Source organism: Nelumbo lutea, chromosome 1, assembly GCF_056320005.1.
Source record: "Nelumbo lutea isolate HS-2025 chromosome 1, American lotus-T2T, whole genome shotgun sequence".
Taxonomy (NCBI): Eukaryota; Viridiplantae; Streptophyta; class Magnoliopsida; order Proteales; family Nelumbonaceae; genus Nelumbo; species Nelumbo lutea.
Window position 1 is genome coordinate 104,972,788 of NC_142684.1, and position 23,642 is coordinate 104,996,429.

At 38.7% G+C, this 23,642-nt stretch overlaps 1 protein-coding gene across 3 annotated transcripts in view; it reads left to right on the forward strand.

Moving 5' to 3' along the window:
• SAB (HYPERSENSITIVE TO PI STARVATION 4) overlaps positions 1 to 23,642 on the forward strand; it is a 108,895-nt gene that overhangs the window by 18,440 nt on the left and 66,813 nt on the right. For all 3 annotated transcript variants that reach the window (XM_088967119.1, XM_088967126.1, XM_088967166.1), the window contains exons 3-4: positions 4,759 to 5,019; positions 22,885 to 23,150. In XM_088967119.1, coding sequence (XP_088823245.1) covers positions 4,759 to 5,019; positions 22,885 to 23,150 — 527 coding nt within the window. The remainder of the gene's footprint in view (positions 1 to 4,758; positions 5,020 to 22,884; positions 23,151 to 23,642) is intronic.

Below are 23,642 nucleotides of genomic sequence, written 5' to 3' on the forward strand. Positions count from 1 at the left end.
GGTTTGGTATGCAAGTTAGACTTAGAGAAGGCTTATGACCTAGTTGATTGGTCCTTCTTGGTGGAGGTGATGAGAAGTTTTGGCTTTGGAGACAGATGATGTAAATGGATTTGGAGTTGTGTTAGGAGCTGTCACTATTCTATCTTGGTGAACGTGACTGTGAGGTATTTCTTTCTTGCCTTGAGAGGAATAAGACAAGGAGATCCACTTTCTCCCTTCCTATTCACTTTGATTGCAAATGTTCTAGGGAGACTGATTCATAGAGCTGATTTGAGGAACTTAATAAAATGATGGAGAGTAGGTGGACGAAGATAGTGGCTAGAATACATGGGCTGGAAGACAATGACTGGGATCCAGGAATTATGGCAAGGGCTATAGTTGCTTCCCCTTGGAAAGCCATTCATGATTTGCTTTTGATTTTCTCCCCTTGGATTAGGTATGATTCGAACTCTGGTAATCGAATTAAATTTTGGGAGCAACATTGGGTTGGGGATTCATCCCTGATGGATCAATTCCCCTCTTTGTATTCTCTGTCAGATTTGAAAAATGAACCCACTTCTTCTTTCTTAGTTCCTTCAAAATCTACTTCCGGTTTTGGGTGGAATCTAGGGTTGAGAAGGACAATCTGGGGTACAGACTTGGGCTGTATTTCGTCTTTGCTAGCCATCCTTGAAAATGTTTTCCTGGACCCGAGTAAGGATGGCTCTAGATTTTGGACCCCTCCCCCTCTGGCTCCTTTTCTTGTGCGTTGTTTTTCGAGACTTTGATCCTTTTGGATTGTCCTTCCTTGTTAAAGAGATTTGGAGCAAACCCATTCCTCCTTGGGTTGGTAGTTTTTGTTGGGAAATTTTCTTGGAAAGAATAAACACAAATGACTTGCTTCAAAGAAAGAGACCCGATTTCTGTGTACTTCCCAAGCGGTGTATTCTCTACAAAGCTGATGGGGAAATGGGTTACTACCTTATGGTTACTTGTCTGGTTACTAAAACTGTTTGGGAGTGGGTTTTTCCCCTTGTTGGATGTACTTGGAATCCCCCCGTGAGTGTGCAAAGCTTGTTCTCTCCATCGTTCTCAAGATGGCCTAAGAAAAGAGGGAAGGTTATGTGGAGAAATATTAGGGCAGCTGTGTGCTGGTCCATATGGGAAGAGAGAAACGAATTTTTTCAGACAAGGAACGATCCATAGAAAACTTAACTGAACTGATACGCTTAAGGGTAGCTCACTAGCTGAAACCTATGGAGCTATTCTCAGAATTTTCCATGGTTGACATATTGAGGAAGTGGAAAGAAATAGCTACCTTTGCCCAATGTAAGAGAACCTCTAGACCATCTTGGTCCCCCCCTCCTTCTGGATTCGTAAAACTGAACTTTGATGGTAGTAGTTTGAGGAATCCTGGGCCTTCCGGGATTGGGGGAGTGTTCAGTAATGAGGCTGGGATTATTACTGCTATCTTCTTAGGCCTGATTGGAGGGGGTGACTCTCTTTTGGCTGAGATTCTAGTAGTTCTGGAAGGAATCCAAAGAGCAAGAGAATTAAAAATCCGATGCTTGATCATTGAAAGGGACTTGGAGGTGGTGATTGGGTGGTTGAAGGAAGACAACAATGGTTTGTGGAGCTACAGCGTTGAAAAGAAGAAATTTAAATGGCTAAGTAGGGACATTGAGGTGAAGTACAGTTGGGTGAAGAGAAGCGCTAACTCAATGGCTGACGGGTTAGCCAATCAAGGGGCGCTTAAGGAATCTATGTTTTGGGCTAATTTTTAGCTTTCTTCTTTGTTCCTTTGTTGTGGGGAAGTTAAGATAGTTTACCTCCCCTTTCTTATACTTAAAGTTTCACAATTCTTATTATTTAATAAAGCATTTTGATACTGATAAAAAAAAAAGACTAGAAGATTCGCCAAGGTGGATTTGATCAATGTGATTCTCCCTCCTAAAGAAATATAATTCCTCTTCCAACTCGCCAATCTTTTTTCAATCCTTTCTACCACTGGGTTCCAAAATTTGACCGGTATGGGGTTTCCACCTAAGGGAAATCCCAAATAACACAAAGGCCAATCTCCAATCTCACAACAATGCAGCCATATCTCTCTAATTCACTCTCTTCCAAATTGATGCCATTCACTAGGCTCTTAGACCAGTTGATTGTCAAGTTGGAGGTCCTTTCAAACAAGTTCAACTAATTTAAGGTTTTTCACATCTTCTTTACTCTCCCCATCACAGAAAATCAGGGTATCATTTGCAAACTGCAAGTGTGAGACCAAAACTCTATCTTTCCCTATTGACCAGCCTTTGATCAATTGCATAGAGTTAGCCTTTGAAATCAGTTTACTCAAGACATCAACTACCAAAGTAAATGGAAAGGGAGAAAGTGGATCTCCTTGTCTAAGGCCTCTAGTCCCTTCAATGAAATCAATTGCAGTGCCATTCACTAGAACAGAATAGTGACTTGTTTGCAGACAACCTTTGATCCATTTACACCATAAGTCCCCAAAACCACACCTTTTCATTATAATAATAAATAAGTCCTAGTCCACAAGATTATAGGCTTTCTGCAGGTCCAATTTAATTGACACTCCCTTCCTCTTCAGCCTTTTTTGAGCCTCCACACACTAACTTGCAATTAGAATTTGATCAATGATTTGTCTATCTTGGACGAATGCCCCTTGGTATTGGGAGATGAGAGAGGGGAGCACCTTTTTAAGCCTTAGAGAGAGAACCTTGGCAATTACCTTATAAATATTGGTCACTAAGCTTATAGGTCTGAAGTCTCCTGGCTGGTTGGCACCTTGCTTATTTGGGATCACAGCTAAGAAAGTTGAGTTAATCCTTGGACTGATTTCTCCCCTTCTTTGGAGTTCTCTGAACACTTTAATCAAATTATTCTTAATTATCTCACAGCAATCTTGATAAAAGGCCACATTGAAACCATCAGGCCTAGGAGCCTTAGATCTATCCATAGAGAAGATGGGTTCCTTAACTTCATTTTCCTCAAAACTCTTCTCCAAGGCTTCCAGCCTTCCACTTGAATCTCTTCCAAGTTCCCCCATTCCAGTCCTCCCAAACCCCATCTCTCAGTAATTGGCCTACCAAATATTGATCTGAAGTGATCATTAAAGGTTTTAGCAATTTCTTCTTGATCTGTAATTTCAATCCCCCCCACTACTAGAGAAGAAATTGAGCTCTTCCTTTTCCTACCTTGGTTTCGTAACAATGGATAGATTGAGGAGGATGTTGCCCATAAAATTAGAGCAGGTAGGCAATATGGAGGGGGTGCATTCAGAGTTATGTGCTAGGCAAATACCACTTAGGTTAAAAGGAAAATCAATAGGGGTAATGCAACACGCTTCAAAATTTGATGTTTCAGATTCTATCTGGGAGCTAGGATAAATTCTGGATATTTTTGAGTTTGTAATTAAGTATAAGAAATAGGAGTCCATTGGTAAGGAGAGTGTTTTGCAGCAAAGTTATTTTGGTTTTATAGTTATTAGAAGTCATTGTCTCAAGTTTAAATTAGTACTCCTAAACAAAGTAGGAGTACAACAATTTTGTTTTGGTTATATATCTATTTTTTCAGCATAGATTGAAAATAATCCAGTAATTTTGTTTCTTTATGTGGATATGTGATGCTCCCATGGTATGGGTGTGAGGCTTAAACTACCTAGGAGTGATTCCTAGTTTTATTTTCTCCTTCAAAGTGCTTGCTGTCCTTCAAAGTGTAAGGCTAGCAATGCTTTATGTAGCAGAGTGTTGGGCAGTCAAGAAACAATGTTCAAAAAAACGAGTGTGGCAGAAATGTGTATGCTGAGATGGATGTGGAAAAACTAGAGAGGATAGGGTTAAAATGAAGTCATGAATGAACCTAGGAGTTGCTCCACTAGGTGATAAAATGAGAGAAAGTGGGATAAGATGGCTTAGTTGTCACGTGCATAGAAGACCATCTGCAGCACCCATAGGAAGAAGTGATCTGTTGCAAGTTGAAGTGGCTATAAGGGCTAGGGGTAGACCAAAGACCAAAAAGGAGATGGATTGAAGTAGTAACAAATGATTTAAGTGCTAATGATTAACAATGGATATGGCTAAACAGGATTCATGTAGCTGAACCAACTTAGTTGGGACAAAGCTTAGATGATGTTCAATAGTCTATGACTCCAATAGAGGTTTTGATAGTTACTAATAGTCTAAATATAAAACCAGTCGCATGTGCTTGTTTGTTATGGAAGAGTGTTCAGTAATGTCATATCATATGATGGGTTGGGGTCAAATGGTTGTTATTGGCTTTTGGTGGTTGGTTTATTATCTAAATGAAATCAGAGGGATGGCAGCCAATCCAAATGGCACATTATATATTTCCCAAGAACATGACTATAATAGCAGATGATCTGGCTTGATCAGGAGAGGGCTTTTCTATATGGTGACTGGTCTCTGCCACATTAATTTTTGTAAGGAGAGGGAGAGGACTATCTTTCTTTTTGTAAGGAGAGGGCTTTTCTATTACTACTGCAGTTATCTTTTCCTAAAAAAGAAGAAAAAAGTTGCTAACCTTCATAAGATGTGTTTGCAAACCCTTGCCTTTTAGGTTGAAACATGAGTTTTCTTGAGCTATTTTACTAAATCTTTTTTTTTTTTTGATAAGTCTATTTTACTAAATTCTGAATAATATGAAAATAAATGCTTAGCAGCGTGATGTTTTTGGTCAAGGATTTATGACTTCACAGTAGTAACCAATCATATATTTGGGTTGCTTCTGATATTGTTTCAGGGTTCTGTTGAATATATATCTGTTGGTGAAATCAAACTCAGCTTACGCCAGTCCCTTGTAAAGCTCGGGGTTGGTTTTATTTCAAGGGACCCAAAGCTGCAATTGTTAATATGTGACTTGGAAGTTGTAATAAGTCCCTCAAGAAAAGGTGCAAAGAAGGCTAGGTCTGGAAGATCACGTTCTGCTGGTAGAGGAAAGTGGGTGATTGTGGCTAACATGGCAAGATTCTTGTCAGTTTCTGTTACAGAATTAATTGTGAAAGTAAGCAGTCTCTTGTCAAGCAATATCAATGTTAATTTCTCCTTGTTTATTGATCTATTCATTTGTACATAAATGTTGATACTACGATTGACTTCTTTTCCTTTGTTTTGATTTGATCTTACCGTTTTTTTTGTCAATAACTTGAATTTTTTAAGCAAAAGGAAAGGGGAATATAAGCCAAAGATCTTAGGAAAATAGGTGCACACAAAGACAGGGATGACTATTGTTTTTGTTTTTATTATTTTCCTATACTCAGTCTGGGAAGAGTGCAAATACAAATAAGTTCAGTGCAAAACCTTGTATATGGTATTTCACAAACCATTGATGACATTATTATTATTGTTGTTGTTATTATTATTATTATTATTATTATTATTATTGTTATTATTATAACACTTTGTTCTGGGTTGCGGGTTGCACACTGGGTAAAAACCTTGGATCTGTTCAAGGATTATTCCATTGATGATATCATTAGAAACTGGAATGCAGTGGTAACTTCTTCAAGCTCAAGGGCTGTTATTTAGGAGGTTTGGGTTCCATCAAGTCAAAGGCTGAAGCTGAACTTTGATGGGAGCTCTTTTGGTAACGCAGGTTTGTCTGGCATTGGTAGTGTAATAAGGGATAGGAGTATGGAGAGTGGTGACTTTATATTCAGGGCCATTAGGAGAGGGAGACTCCCTAAGAGCAGAAGTTATAGCTCTCCTCCAATGGCTGAGATTGGGGAAACGGTTGGGCTATTAACAAATTGAAGTGGAGGGGGATTCAAAACTGGTGATAGAGTGGTTGCAATCAGGCAGCTTTGGAATTGGGATCCATAGGCAAGCTTTGAGGGAGATTAGAAGTTTATTAAGGGAGTTGGATGCATCTGTTAAGGGTCCGTTTGGTTTGCAGACAGGACAGGTATCAGAATCAGAACCAGAATTGGAATCACCTATTCCTGATGCTTGTTAATCCCGTTCCAATTGTTGCTGTTTGGTTCATTGGGAGTTGGAATTGGAATCAACTGAAAATTTTCAATTTTGCATTAGTCTATTTATTATTTTCTTATTACTTTATTAATATTTATAAATGTATAATCATTATTTTGTTAGTATTTAACAATTAATATCTTGGTATTTGTAGTTTATGAATATTTTATTAATATATTATTATTTTAGGATTACATTAATAATATTTTTATTACTTTATTTTATTAATAATTTTTATTATTAAATAATTAATATGTTAGTGTTTTATTATTACTTTAATTATATTATATTAACATTTTATTTGTACTTAATTACTATTATTTAAATAATATTTTGGCTTTTTAATATTACTTTGTTATTATTATTTTATTAGTACTTATCAAAATATCATTATATTATTACTACTTTAATAATAATATTATTATTATATTTTATTAACAATTTTTTATTTTATTTTATTATTATTTTCTTATCATTTTATTAATATTCTATTGTTGTTTTTTATTATATTAAAATTATTTTTTATTATTTAATAAGTAATATCTTTTCTTTTGATTATTAATTTATTAAATATTTTATTATAGTATGGCTATTTTATAAATGTTTTACTAGTATTTTATTATTAGTTTAATTATGAATGTACTCTTATTTTATTATTGCTTTCATAATATTTTATTATTGAATTATTAATGTTTTATATTAATATTATTTTGTTATTACTTTAATTGTATTATATTAATATTTTATTATAGTACTATTATTTTATTACTATTTTACTAATATTTTGTTAATATTTTATTCCTTTATTATTAATATATTATTATTTATTATTACTATTAACTTATTATTAATTTAATAATATTTTATAATTTTATTTGGGGGACTTTTCGTCATGAGTTCTGTACTTCTTGACAAACTCTGGAATGGGAATCCCTTTCGGGGGGGGGGGGGCTGTAATGGCCATTTCGATTCCAGTCACCTATTCCTGGAAACCAAACGGACCCTTAGATGGGTCAGAAGATCAGCAAATGGTTTGGCTGATACACTAGCTAAACAAGGGACAAATAGGGGAGAATTGTTTTGGGCTGAATTGTAAATTGGATTATGGGGGGCTAGTCTCCATTTTTTGGGGACTGGACCTGTGTTTTCTTTTAGTCTTTATTAATGAAAGTTACCATTTCCTATCAAAAAGAAAAACTTCTTTTATTCATTGCAATGAAAAGGGGTTCCAAACCACCCAGAATTTTTGATAGCAATATAGAGAGAGACACAATATTATACTGAGGACATCTCATTCAAAATGATTGTACTTATTTACAATTCAAACCCAGAACATATATTCCTGATAGATTCTCCCCAGTATCTCCTGTTCTGGCTAGCTAATCTGTTAGATTATTAGTGGATGTGGGTTTCCATATGTTGAAACTAAAGAGAGGAGAGGAGAGTTGAGTGTTCTGCAATGAGGGTTCAGAGAAGAGGATTTCGAACACACTCTATCTCAGCCCTCTAACACTATTTTATTAGATATATTTGAGTAATTACAAGGAGGCCCTTAGTTGGGCAAGAATTTACAAAGAACTTAAAGAACTTAATATTGACAGGATGGGCCCAAAATAACAAGAAGAATAAACAACCTATGGGCCATTCGGCCCATCTTCTCTACACTCCCCCTCAAGCTGAGCATAGATGCCAATCGTGCCAAGCTTGTTGGTATCATGCTGAAATTTTGCCTTGGGAATGCCTTTGGTAAGAAAATCTGCCAACTGTCCTTCAGATGTGATGAAAGGAAGACACACTTCACCCGAAGAGACCCTTTCCCTAATGAAGTGTCGATCAACTTCAATATGCTTGGTTCTATCATGTTGCACTGGGTTGTGAGCAATGTTGATGGCAGCCTGATTATCACAGTACAACATCATTGGCTTGTCATATTCAACTCCAAGTTCTTCCATCAAAGATTTTAGCCATAATAATTCAGAAACCCCATGTGCCATGGCCCTGTATTCTGCTTCAGCAGAAGACCGAGCAACAACCGATTGTTTCTTGCTTCTCCAAGAAACAACATTACCAGCTACCAAGCTACAATACCCAGAGGTAGATCTTCTGTCATCAATGTTCCCGGCCTAGTCAGCATCGGTGTAAGCTTCAAGTTTCATATGACTATGCTTGGCAAACAGAATACCCTTTCTTGGGGAGCCCTTCAAATAACATAGGATTCTCTCTACAGCTGCCAAATGAGTGCCTCGAGGAGCATGCATGAATTGGCTAATGCAACTGACTGCATATGCAATATCTGGCCGAGTCATGCATAGGTACAAAAGTTTCCCAAGAAGTCTCTGAAAGATTCCTTTGTCTTCTAACAATGTCCCTTCTGAGGCTGAGAGTTTATGACTCATATCAATAAGAGTAGCAATTGGTCTAGCACCCATCTTTCTAGTTTCAGAGAGCAAGTCAAAAACATACTTCCTTTGGGAGATAAGAATCCCATCCTTGGATCGAGCCACTTCTATGCCAAGAAAGTATCTCAATTCCCCCAAATCTTTAATCTCAAACTCTGTATGGAGAAAAGATTTTAGATCATGAATTCCTGAGGCATTATTACCCGTCACTACAATATCATCTACATACACAATGAGGTATACTGCCAGAGGTCTACTCCTCTTCACAAAAAGAGTATGATCGGACTGTGTCTGCACATAACCAAAGTTAACAAGTGCTGTTCTAAATCTCTCAAACCATGCTCTAGGGGACTGTTTTAGTCCATAAAGAGATTTCTTCAGCCTGCATACCTTCCCTTTCATATCAGTTCCATATATCCCTGGAGGAAGAGACATGTAAACCTCCTCATGTAATTCACCATTCAGAAATGCATTCTTCACATCCAATTGATAAAGGGGCCAGTCAAAGTGAGCAGCTAAAGATAGAAGAACCCTCACAGATGTCATCTGGGCAACAGGTGCAAAAGTCTCTAAATAATCAATCCCATATGTCTGTGTATAGCCTTTTGCACCAGCCTGGCTTTGTACCTTTCAATGGTGCCATCAGCTCTGTATTTGATAGTAAAGACCCACTTGCAACCAACAGGATCCTTCCCTTTAGGCAAATCCACCACTTCCCATGTGTCATTCTTGTGTAGGGCATCTATTTCAGATTTCATAGCATCCCTCCGTTCTGGAACCTTAAGAGCTTCTGACACAGACCTGGGAATAGGATAAGAAGCAACAGAAGAGAGATAGGCAAAATATGAAGGTGAAAGCAAACTGTAAGAAAGGTGCTTGGAAATGCAGTGTACAGTGCACTTCCGTTTTCCTATTCTAACAGCAATGGGAATATCAAGGTCAGGGAAGTTTGAATCCAAAGTTGCTGAACCAGTACCTGTTGTCTCTTCTGTGACTGGAAGTGTAGGAGGCTCATGTGTTGTAGGAGAAACAACCTACACATTTCTGGATCTTTGCCTTTGATACACCTTGGGATTGAGGATAGGATGAGGAGGTAGGGTACTGGGACAAGGAGAATGGAACGAATGATCCACCCTTGATTCATTTGAGGGAGAGACAGACACATCAAGGGACTCAACAGGGACATGAAGAGGAAGAGCAAACACCTGTGTCAAATCCTCTCTCTGTGGACAATGTCCTTCTGGAGAGGAACCATAAAAAGGGGAAAACTCATCAAAGGTGACATCCATTGAGACATACCGATTACAATAACCCTTATGTTTGGGGGAATAACCAAGGAAGATACACTTTTGGGCTTTGGGTTCAAACTTATGCGTTTGGACACTTGGAACATGTACATAACAGGTGCAGCCAAAGACACGAATAGGAACAGGAAAAAGGTCTTTGTCCGGATGAAGAAGAGTGAAGGGAGACTTAAACCCCAAAACCCTGGATGGCATGCGGTTTATAAGATAGGTAGCAGTAAGTACAATGTCACCCCAAAACCTAGTAGGAACATGTGAGGCAAATAAGATACTTCTTGCAACCTCAACAATATGCCTGTTTTTCCTCTCAGCAATCCCATTCTGTTCTGGGGTCCTAGCACATGAGCTTTGATGAATAACCCCCATGTCAGAAAGATAGCAGGATAGGTTTTTCTCAAGGTATTCTTTTGCATTGTCCAATCTGAAGATTTTAATCCTAGTATCAAATTGGGTTAGAACAAATTCATGGAATTGTTTTACAAGTCTTGGAACTTCATCACGGGATTTCATCAGGAATATCCAAGTGAATTATGAAAAGTCATCAATAAACAGGATAAAATATTTGTAGCCACCCATGGAGGGTAAGTGGTAAGGCCCCCACACATCAGAATGCACAATATTAAAATGAACAGAAGATCTTTTATTTCTCAAAGGATACTTGCTTCTACAATGCTTTGACAATTCACAAGACTCACAATGAAGACTGGACAGACTAATTCCCTTAAACAGTTCAGGGAATAGATGACTCAAGGCCGAAAAAGACAGATGACCAAAACGACAATGACACAACATAATCCGACTAACAGACTCTGAAGAGACAGATCCAAGAGCAACATTCCCAAGATGATTAGTGCATTGTTCCGGAGTATCAAGCAGGTATATTCTGTTCGCCTCATGGCCACTCCCAATCACCTTCTGAGACTCCAGATCCTGAAAAACACAGTAGGAAGGAAAAAATGTTACACAACAGTTTAATGACTTGGTTAAACTGCTCACAGACAACAAATTTGTATTTAGTTTAGGTACATGAAGGGCAAAAGGTAGGTACAAGGAATCCGTAGCCTTGATGGTTCCCTTACCAGAGATAGGGGCAAGTGAACCATCAGCTAAAGTGATTTTATCACGTCCAGGAAGTAAGTCACATGAAACAAACAAGGTAGACAGATTGGTCATATGGTCAGAAGCACCTGATTCAATAATCCAAGGGATCTTGAGATTACCTGAAGAGGTAGCATGATTAGCAGAAGCCCTTATACCTGAATGAGCAAATGCTGAAGTAGTAGAATTTCCTGAAGGGTCAGAAGCAGAGGTCACATCACTCAGCTGGCAGACATCTCTTCACTATCTGGCCCGACAGCTACATTTGCACTTCCTGATCTTTTACTATCATATTTTTTCTAAAACCGATGGGGAACAAGATTAGGATGTAACTTCCAGCACTTGTCTTTGGTGTGCTTCGGCTTCTTGCAGTACTCACATATAACTTCTTTCTTTCCTGTGCCACTAGAAGTTCCAACATTCCCTTTAGGTTTAGTCACCATATTGGCAAAGTGATCATTAATATCATCCCCTTTAACCTGGACAACCCTTCTGCTCTCTTCACTACTCACCAATGCATAAGTTTGTGACAAAGAGAAACAGTCATTGGAAAGAATATTCTGTTTTGTGATATCATATTCTGGGTTTAATCCAGTTAAGAACTCAAAAACCCTGTTCCTTTCAACCAATTTTCTGTAGGTCTCTACATCATTAGTGGTGTCCCAAGTTACAACTTCTATTAGGTCAATCTCTTGCCATAGGGATTTCAGGGTTGAGAAATATACAGCAAGAGGTTTCTCCCCTTGCCTTAAATTCTTTACATCACTTCTCAATTTATATGCCTGGGCCACATTGAGTTTTTGGGAATAGGTTTCTACAACACTGTCCCAAATTTCTTTTGCTGAATTCATCCATAAGTAGTGTTGACTGATTTGTGGCTGCATTGAGTTCACAAGCCACCCAATGACAATGTAATTTTCTTGCATCCACTTCTCGTAGGATGGATCATCTTCTGGGGGAGCCTTCTTACTCCCGGAAATGAATAGAGACAACCCCACTGTCAAGGAAGAGAAAAGACTCAAAAAACAGTTCGTACAGTCCCCTAAAACAGCCGAACAAGAGTAACAATACACAGCCTTGTTACAAGGATGTTTCGGCAGGTTTTAACAGTCCAAGAAGAAGAGAAAAAACAGCCCAGAAATTTCTGGGTTAAACCAGATTTAATGCAGTTGAAGGTAATACAGAACAGCTAGGATTTTCGGACACTTCAACAGTCCAAACACAGTCGAAGGTAATACAAAACAGAACCAGAAAACTGAGCACAACTTACAGTTCGAGCTTCAACAGTCCAAACATAGTCGAGCTTCAAAACAGAACCAGAAAACTGAGCACAACTTACTGTTCGAGCTTCAACAGTCCAAACACAATCGAGCTTCAAAAAATAGAACCGAGCTGTTCCCCTTCCCTTTTTTTCTTCTCTGATTCTTCCTGGTCACCAAACCCCTTCTCCAAGAGATTCTAGTCTTGGGCTCATCCAATGACCTCCAAGAATCAGGCAGTACGTGACTAAGCCTCCAGCCCTAGGATGTTCAAGTTCAGATACGCTCTGATACCATGTTGAAACTGAAGAGAGGAGAGGAGAGTTGAGTGTTCTGCAATGAGGGTTCTGAGAAGAGGATTTGGAACACACTCTATCTCAGCCCTTTAACACTGTTTTATTAGATATATTTGAGTAATTACAAGGAGGCCCTTAGTTGGGCAAGAATTTACAAAGAACTTAAAGAATTTAATATTGACAGGATGGGCCCAAAATAACAAGAAGAATAAACAACCTATGGGCCATTCGGCCCATCCTCTCTACACCATCTGATTGAGGCATTCAAACATTCAATCAAGTCACTTGCTTCTCTAATCATTAACCTGAAATATCCAGGGCTCCTCTTTCCCTGGTCTTTACCAGTTCAAGACCACTTGATAACCCTGCTCAACAAATCAATTTGTCAAGCCAACTTTAAGGCAAGTTTTAAGCCTTGAATTTGAGCTAAAAATTCTGCTTTCAAAGAATTTCCAGAACCAATTGAGGTGAAGGGGAACCCTAAGCTCTTAATAGGATGGTTGTAAGCAAATAGTCAGGGGATTTGGACCCATAGACAGCTTGTGAGGGAAATCAAATGCATAGGATGGGAGATTGGGGTGTTCTTTAGGTGGGCTAGAAGGTCAGCAAATGGACTAGCTGACACTCTAGCAAAACAAGGGGCTTCTAGAGAGGATTTGTTCTCTGTCATTTTACAATATTGAAATAATTTGTGGGCTCAGCATCCTCCTTTTGGGTGGTTGACAGTTGTACTTAGATTATTTTCTTGTTTAATGAAACTAACCATTTCCAATAAAAAAATTCTAACCACCAATTGATACTCACCTTTTGGATTTTCTTTAGGTGGACTAGAAGGTCAGCAAATGGACTAGCTGAAACTTTAGCAAAACAAGGGGCTTCTAGAGAGGATTTGTTCTCTGCCACTTTGCAGTATTCAAATAATTTTTGGGCTCAGCATCCTCGTTTTGGGTGGCTGACAGTCGTACTTTGATTATTTTATTGTTTAACAATTCATCATTTCCAATAAAAAAATCCTACACCAATTGAACCCAATAATTTTAGAAGAATATTTCCCCTTTTATCTCTAACAGCTGTTCCAATGACAGTCATACTCTATTTTCTTCAAGTCTAACCATCCAGGACTGAACATGTTATGCTACTCTGTTGTTTTGAACCTTCTTTTTTTGATTATTAATGCATTTTTTCTCACTAACGATAAAAAATGAGGTTCATGAAGAATGGGGGCAAGAATTATAGAAAAACAAAGAAAAAACTCTGCAGCTTTTTTTTTTTTGTTGAAAAAGCAAGGTATTGTATTTCATTTCTGTATGAAAAGCATGAAGCCCATTTACAAGGCAATGTGCAAGGTTATGTCAGATTTGTGCTCCTGTTTACAAAGAGAGATTCATCATAAAAAAATGAAGAATATGGGATCCCTTGGAATGGTTTGAGAACTACTAGCCAAGAGCACAAAGTGTCTTTCAACCTATTTAGCATATCCTTTTCTGAGCTTTGCTTGTTGTCGAAAAATGTGGCTGTTCCTTTCACACCATATTCCTCATATTATATCAGCAAGACACATGTTCCATAGAAGCTTTCCTATTCTGCTGAGGCCTCCCAATATACCGGCAGCTGAGGAGAGTTACTCTCTAGGGCAAGCATCCTGGGACTCTGAAACATTGTATAAGAGTTGCAAACTCCTTTACAACTTGTCTCTCCAATGCAAACACACCAATGCTAACAACCTAAACATAAATCTGCTATACACCATTCATTTGGTCCCACAGATCTCCTAACAGTTTGGTGGATACATTGGCCAGACAAGGGGCAAAAAGAAATCAGTTTTATTTTTTTTTGGGGGGGGGTCATTTCCCGTAAACCTGAATCCTCATTGTAAACAATGATAAAAGATATAAAAAGTTGATGGGCTAGGTAGCAAGGGCTAGCCTGGTGCACTAGGGGTTCTTGGCACAATTACTGTATTTCTTCCATTCTGTATTACTAATTAATTAAATGCGACTAATTAATGATAAAAAGCATAAAGCCGATACATAGAAAATCCTAATAAATTAATAACAAAAATTCCCAGGGCAAAACACCTAAAGAATCGTGAACTATGCCAAGAGCATAAAAAACAGCCATCTGCACCTCTTCCACAATTCCGCAAATGTGTCACATCACTGCCTAAACTCCCTGTTACTGAGAACAAGATCTCAATTGGATGAGGAATCAATCTCCATCTTCATCCATCTCAACTTTCATGGTTTTTGAGCCTCTGCAGTATTACCGATTTACTCCATTCATCCACTCCACCATCCTGCCTGTCCTGATCCCTTTTCCCTGCTCTTTCCATCCTTAATTCCAGATAATCCTTCTGGCCTTCTTCCTCTGGCATCACAAATTGTTCAGCTTCATCTTTGGTATTTTCTTATTTATTTGTTCTAATGTTTGAGCTTCTTTAGGACATCATTTTTTTGGTAGCTGGCTGGGTTTACTTGTTATTGGTATAGATAATCTATAGAGGGTGCTTTTTCGTTTGTGCATAGTTGAGGTTGGTTTCCTTTCTTTGGGTTATTAAAAACACCTAATCAAAATAAGATAAAAAGTGACAAACATATATTTAGGAAAAGCAAAGACAAATACCAACAATAAGGTCAAGTAATATAAGAATACCCAAAATATCAGCATCCAATACAAAGCAACCATCATCACCCCTTTCCTGGCTAGCGCATCTGCTGATCTACCTAGATGTGATGTTCACTTTGAAAGCTGACATCCTTGCCTTCTTGATCAGATGTCTTATGTACTTAACATGGTTAGTAGAACTTGAGAATGAACACAATGTAGCCATAGTTGTCAAGGCGACTAAACGGTTTCCCATAGTCGCCTTGCCTAAACGCCATTGGTTTTATATACTAGGCGCTAGCCCAGAAACTTAGGTGGACGCCTTATACATAAAAGAAACTGCTTTTTATATTTATTGTTTTGATACTTTTATTGGTTGTTTTATTCTTTTAAGATAGGATTATGTAACTTTAACAATCAACCTATGTAATCATTGCATAGAGGGGGAGGGGGACATAACATGGTTCCTCATATTTTGACTTTCTGAGTATTTTGCTGTAGTCTCTGCTTATTGCTCAGTTTTTTTTTTGAAAAAAAGGTAAGGTAGATTTATTAATTGAAATAGAACCATACAAATATGCCCCAAAAAAGGAGCAAAAACTGAGAACAAACTCCCAACTTGCAGTACAATTCAAATACACTTCTGGACCTCAACTGAGTTCCAAATACCCTAGGCTAGAAGGCTTTCACACCTGCATTTATGGCACTACTTTTCCCATGGCACAGGAGATAAGACAGTCTACATCCTTAGCTTATTGCTCAATATTCTATTGCTTAGTATTCTATTGGGATGATGAACAAATATGAAATCTATTTTTCTGTAGAGGTTAAGATTTTGATTAACTAATTTTATGCCTTTGGGGGGTTACCCAAGAATAGGGAGTTTTTGGAAACCTGTTTGTCAGCACCCAATTTTTGCTTGGTCCCTTCAACCTACCTCTTCGTACCCTCCTTTTAGACTCCAAAACTTGGAATCACAACTAGATCAAATTGAAACTTTACAAAGGCAAAAATTCCTCTTTTGACACAATCCATAGGACAAATGAAAACCTCGAGACCAACATTGACGTCCAATCAAATATGGCCTACACTATAAATTAGTCACACTTCTACAGTTCATCACACAAATTTTCTTTCTAATGGCCCTGATCCAACACATTCATTGCCTCAAGATCACTAGGATACAATCCCATTGAAAGTCTATAACGGCCAACCTCAAAAGTGCCAATATTTCGTTCTAACGGCCCTACACAACTAGAATTAGAAATCCTACATCAGAACCATACACTTGACTCCTCACCTTAATCCAAATTTCATTACCAAATTCTCCCGTTTGACCCGCCATTAAGTCGATATCCTATTTAAGCAAATCTCATTGATTAGAGCTTATCATCCACCATCCCAGCTTCATTTGACCGATTATACCTCAACACTGTGTCCAAAAACTCAAAAAACCCTAGTACATCAACTTTCACTACTAAACTTCTCCATTCGACCATTAAAAAAAGTGAGGTTCCATTCTGGGCCGTCTCGTTAACTGATAAACCATTGACCCAAAATAAATATGTCAATCTACACCTTTGATCAAAGATCCATCACTTCCATTAGACTCAAGACGTTCAATAGTGCCTACCCATCAAATTTCATTTCAAACTTCCTCCCTTTGACCCTTCATCAAACAAAGATTCTATTTCAGCTAATTTCGTTGATCCGGACTTGTCAGCCATAGATCATTGTCATCTTGACACACTGTGTCAAAAAACTCAAAAAACCCTAGTACGTCAACTTTCACTACCAAACTCCTCCATTCGACCATTAAAAAAAGTGAGGTTCCATTCTGGGCCATCTCGTTAACTGATAAACCATTGACCCAAAATAAATATGTCAATCTACACCTTTGATCAAAGATCCATCACTTCCATTAGACTCAAGACGTTCAAAAGTGCCTACCCATCAAATTTCATCCCAAACTTCCCCCCTTAGACTCTTCATCAAACAAAGATTCTATTTCAGCAAATTTCGTTGATCTGGACTTGTCAGCCATAGATCGTTGTCATCTTGACCCTACTAGACCAATCGAACCTCACCACTATGTTTAGAGACCCAAAAAACCCCATCACGTCAAATTTCATGACTTGATTTGCTCGTTTGGCTGTTAAACTAGGAAGATGCCAGTTTGATGCGCTAATTGCCAGATTGAATCACCACCTCATTTGTCCTAACCTGAAACCTCAAAGGGGTGATGGTTGATGTTAGACCCATTCTTGACCTATTCAAAAACCTGGACCAACGAAATTAATTCTAATAGACCCAAAAGCCCCAAAACCCAAAGATACTCCCACTTAAAACTGAGAAAAGACAAAACCACATTTAGAAGTTCATCAAATTTACATTTTTTGCCACTGATAGCCCCAAATACGAGACTGCCATGACAGACCCACCCCAAGCTCCCATTGGATGCACAAAACCCGTGAAAACTACCCCCAAATCGTAGAAAATCTTTCACCAAAGAGGAAAGTTTCACTCAACACTGTTTTCTTTGAAAAATCCGTGCCTATTCTCTTGTAAAAGCTTTCTTGAAGCCTAAGTCCTCTAGCTGGACGAATTTCAGAACTGTCCCCCTTTTCTTTCTCTATAAATAATGATCCAACTTGAGCTTGAAAGGGGGGAGAAATCTAGGGAGAGGAGGGGAGAAATCTAGAAAGGGAGGAGAAAAAGAGCATTTCCCAAAGTCCTTGAATCAAGCCTCAAATTTGCTTTGTTTTCGAGATTGAAGATTTAAAACTTGAATCACTCACCCCCAACTCAACACCTCATCCAAGTTTCATTTGAACCTTTTCTAGCTATTGGAAAACTCTTCTCAAGGTTGCACACGAGAGGTAAGCCTCTCATTCCACCGTTTTCTAAGTTTGATTTTGTAATCTTTGTTTTTAGTTTAGTTATGGGTTGCCTGAAGTCCCAAACCCAAGGGAAACTTGCATTCCTAGTTTCCTCCAGATTGAGAAAAAGAGGTAGAGAGGTGAGGGTCTTAGGGAAATCAATACCTAAGACCTGATAACATAGTCTCAAATCAATTCTCGGTGAAGTTGGGAGCGTTTTATCTTGGTTTTGGGAGCTCTGAGCAGTCATTTTCATTTATGTTTTGTAAGAAGTTGAGATTGAACAATTCTCGTATTGGGCTGCTATAGTAGCTTGGAGAGAGGGGTGCCTAACACCTTCCTCTCCCAATCCTTGGGATCCAAAATCTCTTGATTAGGTGCTTTTTTTGGCGAAGAACGAAGTCACTATCAATGCAAGTGAATCGATTTTCGAATATGAAAACGAGGGCCCATTTCCTTTGAAAAATGGGTGGCGACTCCATTTCTTTGAGCCGGCCCATGAGCTTCCTGGAGCTCACACCGTTGTAGAAAGATTTGCTGAAAAGATAGCAATGTGGAAAGGAGCAACATTTTATGGGAGGAAGAATCAGTTTGGTCTAATGCACCCTGGCCAATCTGCCTACTTATTTCTTGTCTACCTTTAGAATTCTGGTTACAATAGCAAGGCAGTTAGAAATAATAACGAGAGATTTCTTGTGGGGACCAGTAGATGAAAAGAAAGATCACTTGGTATTTGGTAAAATAGGAACAAGTGTGCTAGTCTAAGGAACAAGATGGACCAGACATTGGGAATTTTATTAAGGGCAATGCAACTCTTCTATGAAAATGGCTTCAGGGGTTTCCTCTAGAAGGAGAAAGGATGTAGCATAGGGTCATTGGAAGCATTCGTGGTATGGCGAAAAATGGCTAGGATGCAAAATTGGTGCTTCATGCTTCATCAAGCTCTGCTTGGATAGCAATAATTGAGGTAATACCAACTTTTCAATTTCGTTTGTTTTGATGAGCATTCGTTGTATGGCGAAAAATGGCTAGGATGCAAAATTGGTGCTTCATGCTTCATCAAGCTCTGCTTGGATAGCAATAATTGAGGTAATACCAACTTTTCAATTTCGTTTGTTTTGATGTGGGGTGTGGGGATAGAGTCTTATTTTGGGAGTATCTTTGGATTGGGGACTTGCCCCTTAAATTGGAATTTCTGGTACTCTACTCATTGTCAAACTACAAGGCTGAACCTGTTTCTATGTTTGGTATGCCCTTTGAACATTGTTTGAACTGGGGTCTTGGATTCAAAAGGGGTCTGAGGGATTATGAGTGTGATTCTCTTATCCTACTGTCTAAATTGGAAAAGGTATTTTTGGATCAAAACTCTTAGAATTTGGTCTCCCTCTGTTGATGGCTTTTCTCTTGTGCTTCCTTTTTCAACCTTTTGTTCTTTCAAAAACTTTGGGGGTGAATTTTCTGGTGAAAGAATTTTGATGCAGACCTATTCCTCCTAAAGGACAAGATTTGTGTTGTGAAGTATTTCTTGGTCCCATCTGTCATGTTCAGCACTACCAATCTTTGGTTGCTTGATTTTACCATTAATATACCCAATTTTTCCTCTAGCAGTAATATAAAAATTCCCCTAGACCACTCAAGATAGTTCAGTCCATCAAAGGGGATTACAGCCATGGGGAAACTCATATCCATCCCCCCCACTCATTCCATTTTGACCTCCTTAAATTCCTGAAGTTGCAGAATTCTCAGAGGACATGATTTAAACACCTTTCAGACCTTACACACTTTATGATCCCTCATATCACCAAACAAACAGTCCTAGAAATACCAAGGATGAAGCCCACATGCACACACTGCAATCTGGACACAATCTGACCACAAACCAGCCTAGATTGTCCAAAAAAGGCAAGATTTTAGGGTGGTCTCAGAGCTGATCTGACCTAGCAGTCACACTCCACGAACTTCCAGACACCCCAAACACATCGACTGCTTGGAGGGGTCATAAACCAGTATGGTTACACCACAAGGGTTAAAAGATCATGTCATCCATGACCTACAGATCTGAATTCTCAGACATGGGATCACACGGTCCATAAAAAAAAGAGGTTTGAACCTCACAGCTTCTCAGAAAACATTCAGCAGTCTGGAGTCATATAGTTTCTTCTTGGTACACGACCAGGGAAAAGGAAAAAAACACACAAAAAAATCTGTAGGTCTGCACTTTTTTGATCTCAGTTGAAGAAGACAGCAGGTTGGAGCTGGTTCGATCTGCTCACAGGCCTAGCAAAACCGCTCTGATACCATATTAACAGCCGAACAGAGGAGAAGAGAGGTAGGAGAAGAGAAGAGGAAGAGAGGAGAGAGGAGAGAAGAGAGAAGAGAGAAGAGAGAAGAGAGAAGAGAGAAGAGAGAAGAGAGAGATTTGGAGTCTGCTCCAGTGCCACTACAGTGTTGGCGGCGCCAACTTATAGTAATATATATAGGGCGGCCATAATTAGAAGGGAAAGGACCCTTATGCCCTTACTTAAGTTACTTTATAAAAAACAAAAGAAAAAACTGCTTTAATTTGTCTAAACGAACCCTAACTCAGTAGAATACAAACATAATAAATAAAGTTAACATTCCAACACTCCCCGTCAAGTTGGGACATGGATGTCAATCATGCCCAACTTGTCACACAAATTATTATGCCACACGTGTTGAAGGCCCTTGGTGAAGATGTCTGCAAGTTGTTCCTCTGAACTAACATAAGGAGTGGACACTTCTCCGCTTACAAGTTTTTCTCTAATAAAATGTTTGTCCACTTCAATATGTTTTGTTCTATCATGGAGGACTGGGTTAGTAGAAATGTTGATAACAACCTTGTTGTCACAGTAGAGTGGCATAGGTTTGTTAACTGCAAAACCCAACTCTCCTAACAAATTTTTTATCCACATCATTTCAGCAACTCCATGAGACATGGCTCTGTATTCTGCCTCAGCACTGGATCTAGCCACCACACTTTGCTTCTTACTTCTCCAGGAGACTAGGTTTCCTCCCACAAAGGTACAATATGCACTTGTAGATTTTTTTTCATCGATTGCCTCTGCCCAATCAGCATCTGTATACACCTCCACTTTCAAATGCCCATGTTTTTGGAAAAGCAAACCAACTTCTGGGAACTTCTTGAGGTATCTAAGTATTCTTTCTGCAACTTCAAAGTGAGTTGTCTTAGGATTATGCATGACCTGACTAAGAACACCCACTGCATAGGCAAATATCAGGTCTAGTCATAGACAAATATAAGAGTTTCCCTACAAGTCTCTGGAACTTCTTTACATCTTTCAAACACTCCCCCTGACTATCTCCTAGGTGATGGTTGGGGTCAATGGTTGGTTTCACTCCTTACTTGCCTGTATCCTCTAATAGATCTAGTACATATTTTCTTTGGGAAATAATGATGCCCCTTTTTGAGCGTGCAACCTCAATTCCAAGAAAATAACGTAAGGGGCCTAGATCTTTCACCTCAAATTAGGAACATGCAACGCATTAGAGAGGGTAAGACCAAGAGGAAGGAAGATGGTTCCTTGACCGGCTATGGTGGAATAAAACCCATTAGCCAGTCTCACCTTATCTCTCCCAGAGAGGTCGTTATATGCCTGAAATAATTTTGACTTACCAGTCATGTGGTTTGAGGCTCTAGAGTCAATTATCCAAGGGGAATCAGATGTATGAGATGACACATGGAAGTCAGTGGCAGTGTTACCTGATGTAGACGCAAAGGAGGTAGAAGGAGTAGGGCCAGAATCCATCTGGCAAAGTGTCCTACCATATCTGCCATGTTAGCACTACGAATCTTTGGTTCCTTGATTTTACCATTAATATACCCAATTTTTACTCTAGCAGTAATATAAAGTTTAATTCTCCTAGACCATTCAAGATAGTTCAGTCCATCAAAGGGGAAACTCATATCCATCCCCCCACTCATTCCATTTTGACCTCCTTAAATTCCTGAAGTTGTAGAATTCTCAGAGGACATGATTAAAACACCTTTCAGACCTTACACACACTTTATGATCCCTCCTATCACTAAACAAACAGTCCTAGAAACACCAAGGATGAAGTCCACATGCACACACTGCAATCTGGACACAATCTAACCACAAACCAGCCTAGATTGTCCAGAAAAGGCAAGATTTTAGGGTGGTCTCAGAGCTGATCTGACCTAGCAGTCACACTCCACGAACTTCCAGACACCCCAAACACATCGACTGCTTGGAGGGGTCATAAACCAGTATGGTTACACCACAAGGGTTAAAGATCAGGTCATCCACGACCTACAGATCTGAATTCTCAGACATGGGATGACACGATCCATAAAAAAAAGAGGTTCGAACCTCACAGCTTCTCAGAAAACATTCAGCAGTCTGGAGTCATATAGTTTCTTCTTGGTACACGACCAAGGAAAAGGAAAAAACACAAAAAAAAAATCTGTACCAGTTGTAGGTCTGCACTTTTTTGATCTCAGTTGAAGAGACAGCAGGTTGAAGCTTGTTCGATCTGCTCACAGGCCTAGCAGAACCGCTCTGATACCATATTAACAGCCGGACAGAGGAGAAGAGAGGTAGGAGAAGAGAAGAGGAAGAGAGATTTGGAGTCTGCTACAGTGCCGCTACAGTGTTGGCGGCACCAGCTTATATTAATATATATAGGGCGACCATAATTAGAAGGCAAAGGACCCTTATGCCCTTACTTAAGTTACTTTATAAAAAACAAAAGAAAAACAAGGAGCTGATAGACCTTTTTTATTTTTGGGCAAAACCTGATGTATTATAGGCTGGTGAATTGCTATAACAATTGTACTAAGCTTCTGATTTAAATAAGTAATGAAATTCTTTTGCTGATACAAAAAAGATTTTGATTAACTATATGAAACTTGAGTTTTTGTTGTCACTTTCTTACAAGTACTTACTAAGTTTAGTTTAGTTTAGTTGCATGCCTATATCTCATTTGTATCATTTACCCACTCTAAGAGACTTGTAATAGCCATTTTTTTTATAATAATGTATTTGAATATTACAGACACCAAAAACTGCTATTGAAGTTAAAGATCTGAGAGTGGACATATCTAAAGATGGTGGATCCAAGCCAACTCTGTTTGTCAAGCTGCACTTTCTACCGGTTCTTGTGCACATTGGAGAACCACGGCTTAGCTATGATCAATCATTTGTTTTTAACCAAGGGGGATGTTTTTCTGCTGGTCAAATATCCCTTACTACTACAGAAAGGGCCTCTGTACCTTTTATCTGCGAGGAATTATCACTTTCTTGTGAATTTGGTCATTATAGGTGAGTTTAGTTTAAAGAAAACTTGGTTATTCCTTGTATCATTTTCAGTTGTGATTTGAATATAACCTTAGCTGTTTTACTGAGTAGGACTGGGGATGTATCTCATCCTTGGATGTTGTTGAGCAGTAACTCTCTGGAGTTCCAATTTACCAAGCAAAAAAATATATATCTTTTTATTCATAAAAAAAAACTCTCTGGAGTTACTAACATTTTCATGTAGTAATGGATAGTTTCAATAAAATGAAAAAGAAATTACACTAGTCTGGTTATAAGATATCACCAAAGACAGAAAAAATACACACCACTTCGTACCCCGACATAAGCAAAGTCTTACACAATCATCTCCAATAATCCTGAAAGTACATGGAAAGAAAACTATGACCAGGAGTTGACACCACAAAGAAAGGAACACACACATACCCATTTCAGCCACTAATAAATCTTCCACCCCATTCTCAACAACAATTCACTTCTCTGAGAGTGCCTATAACT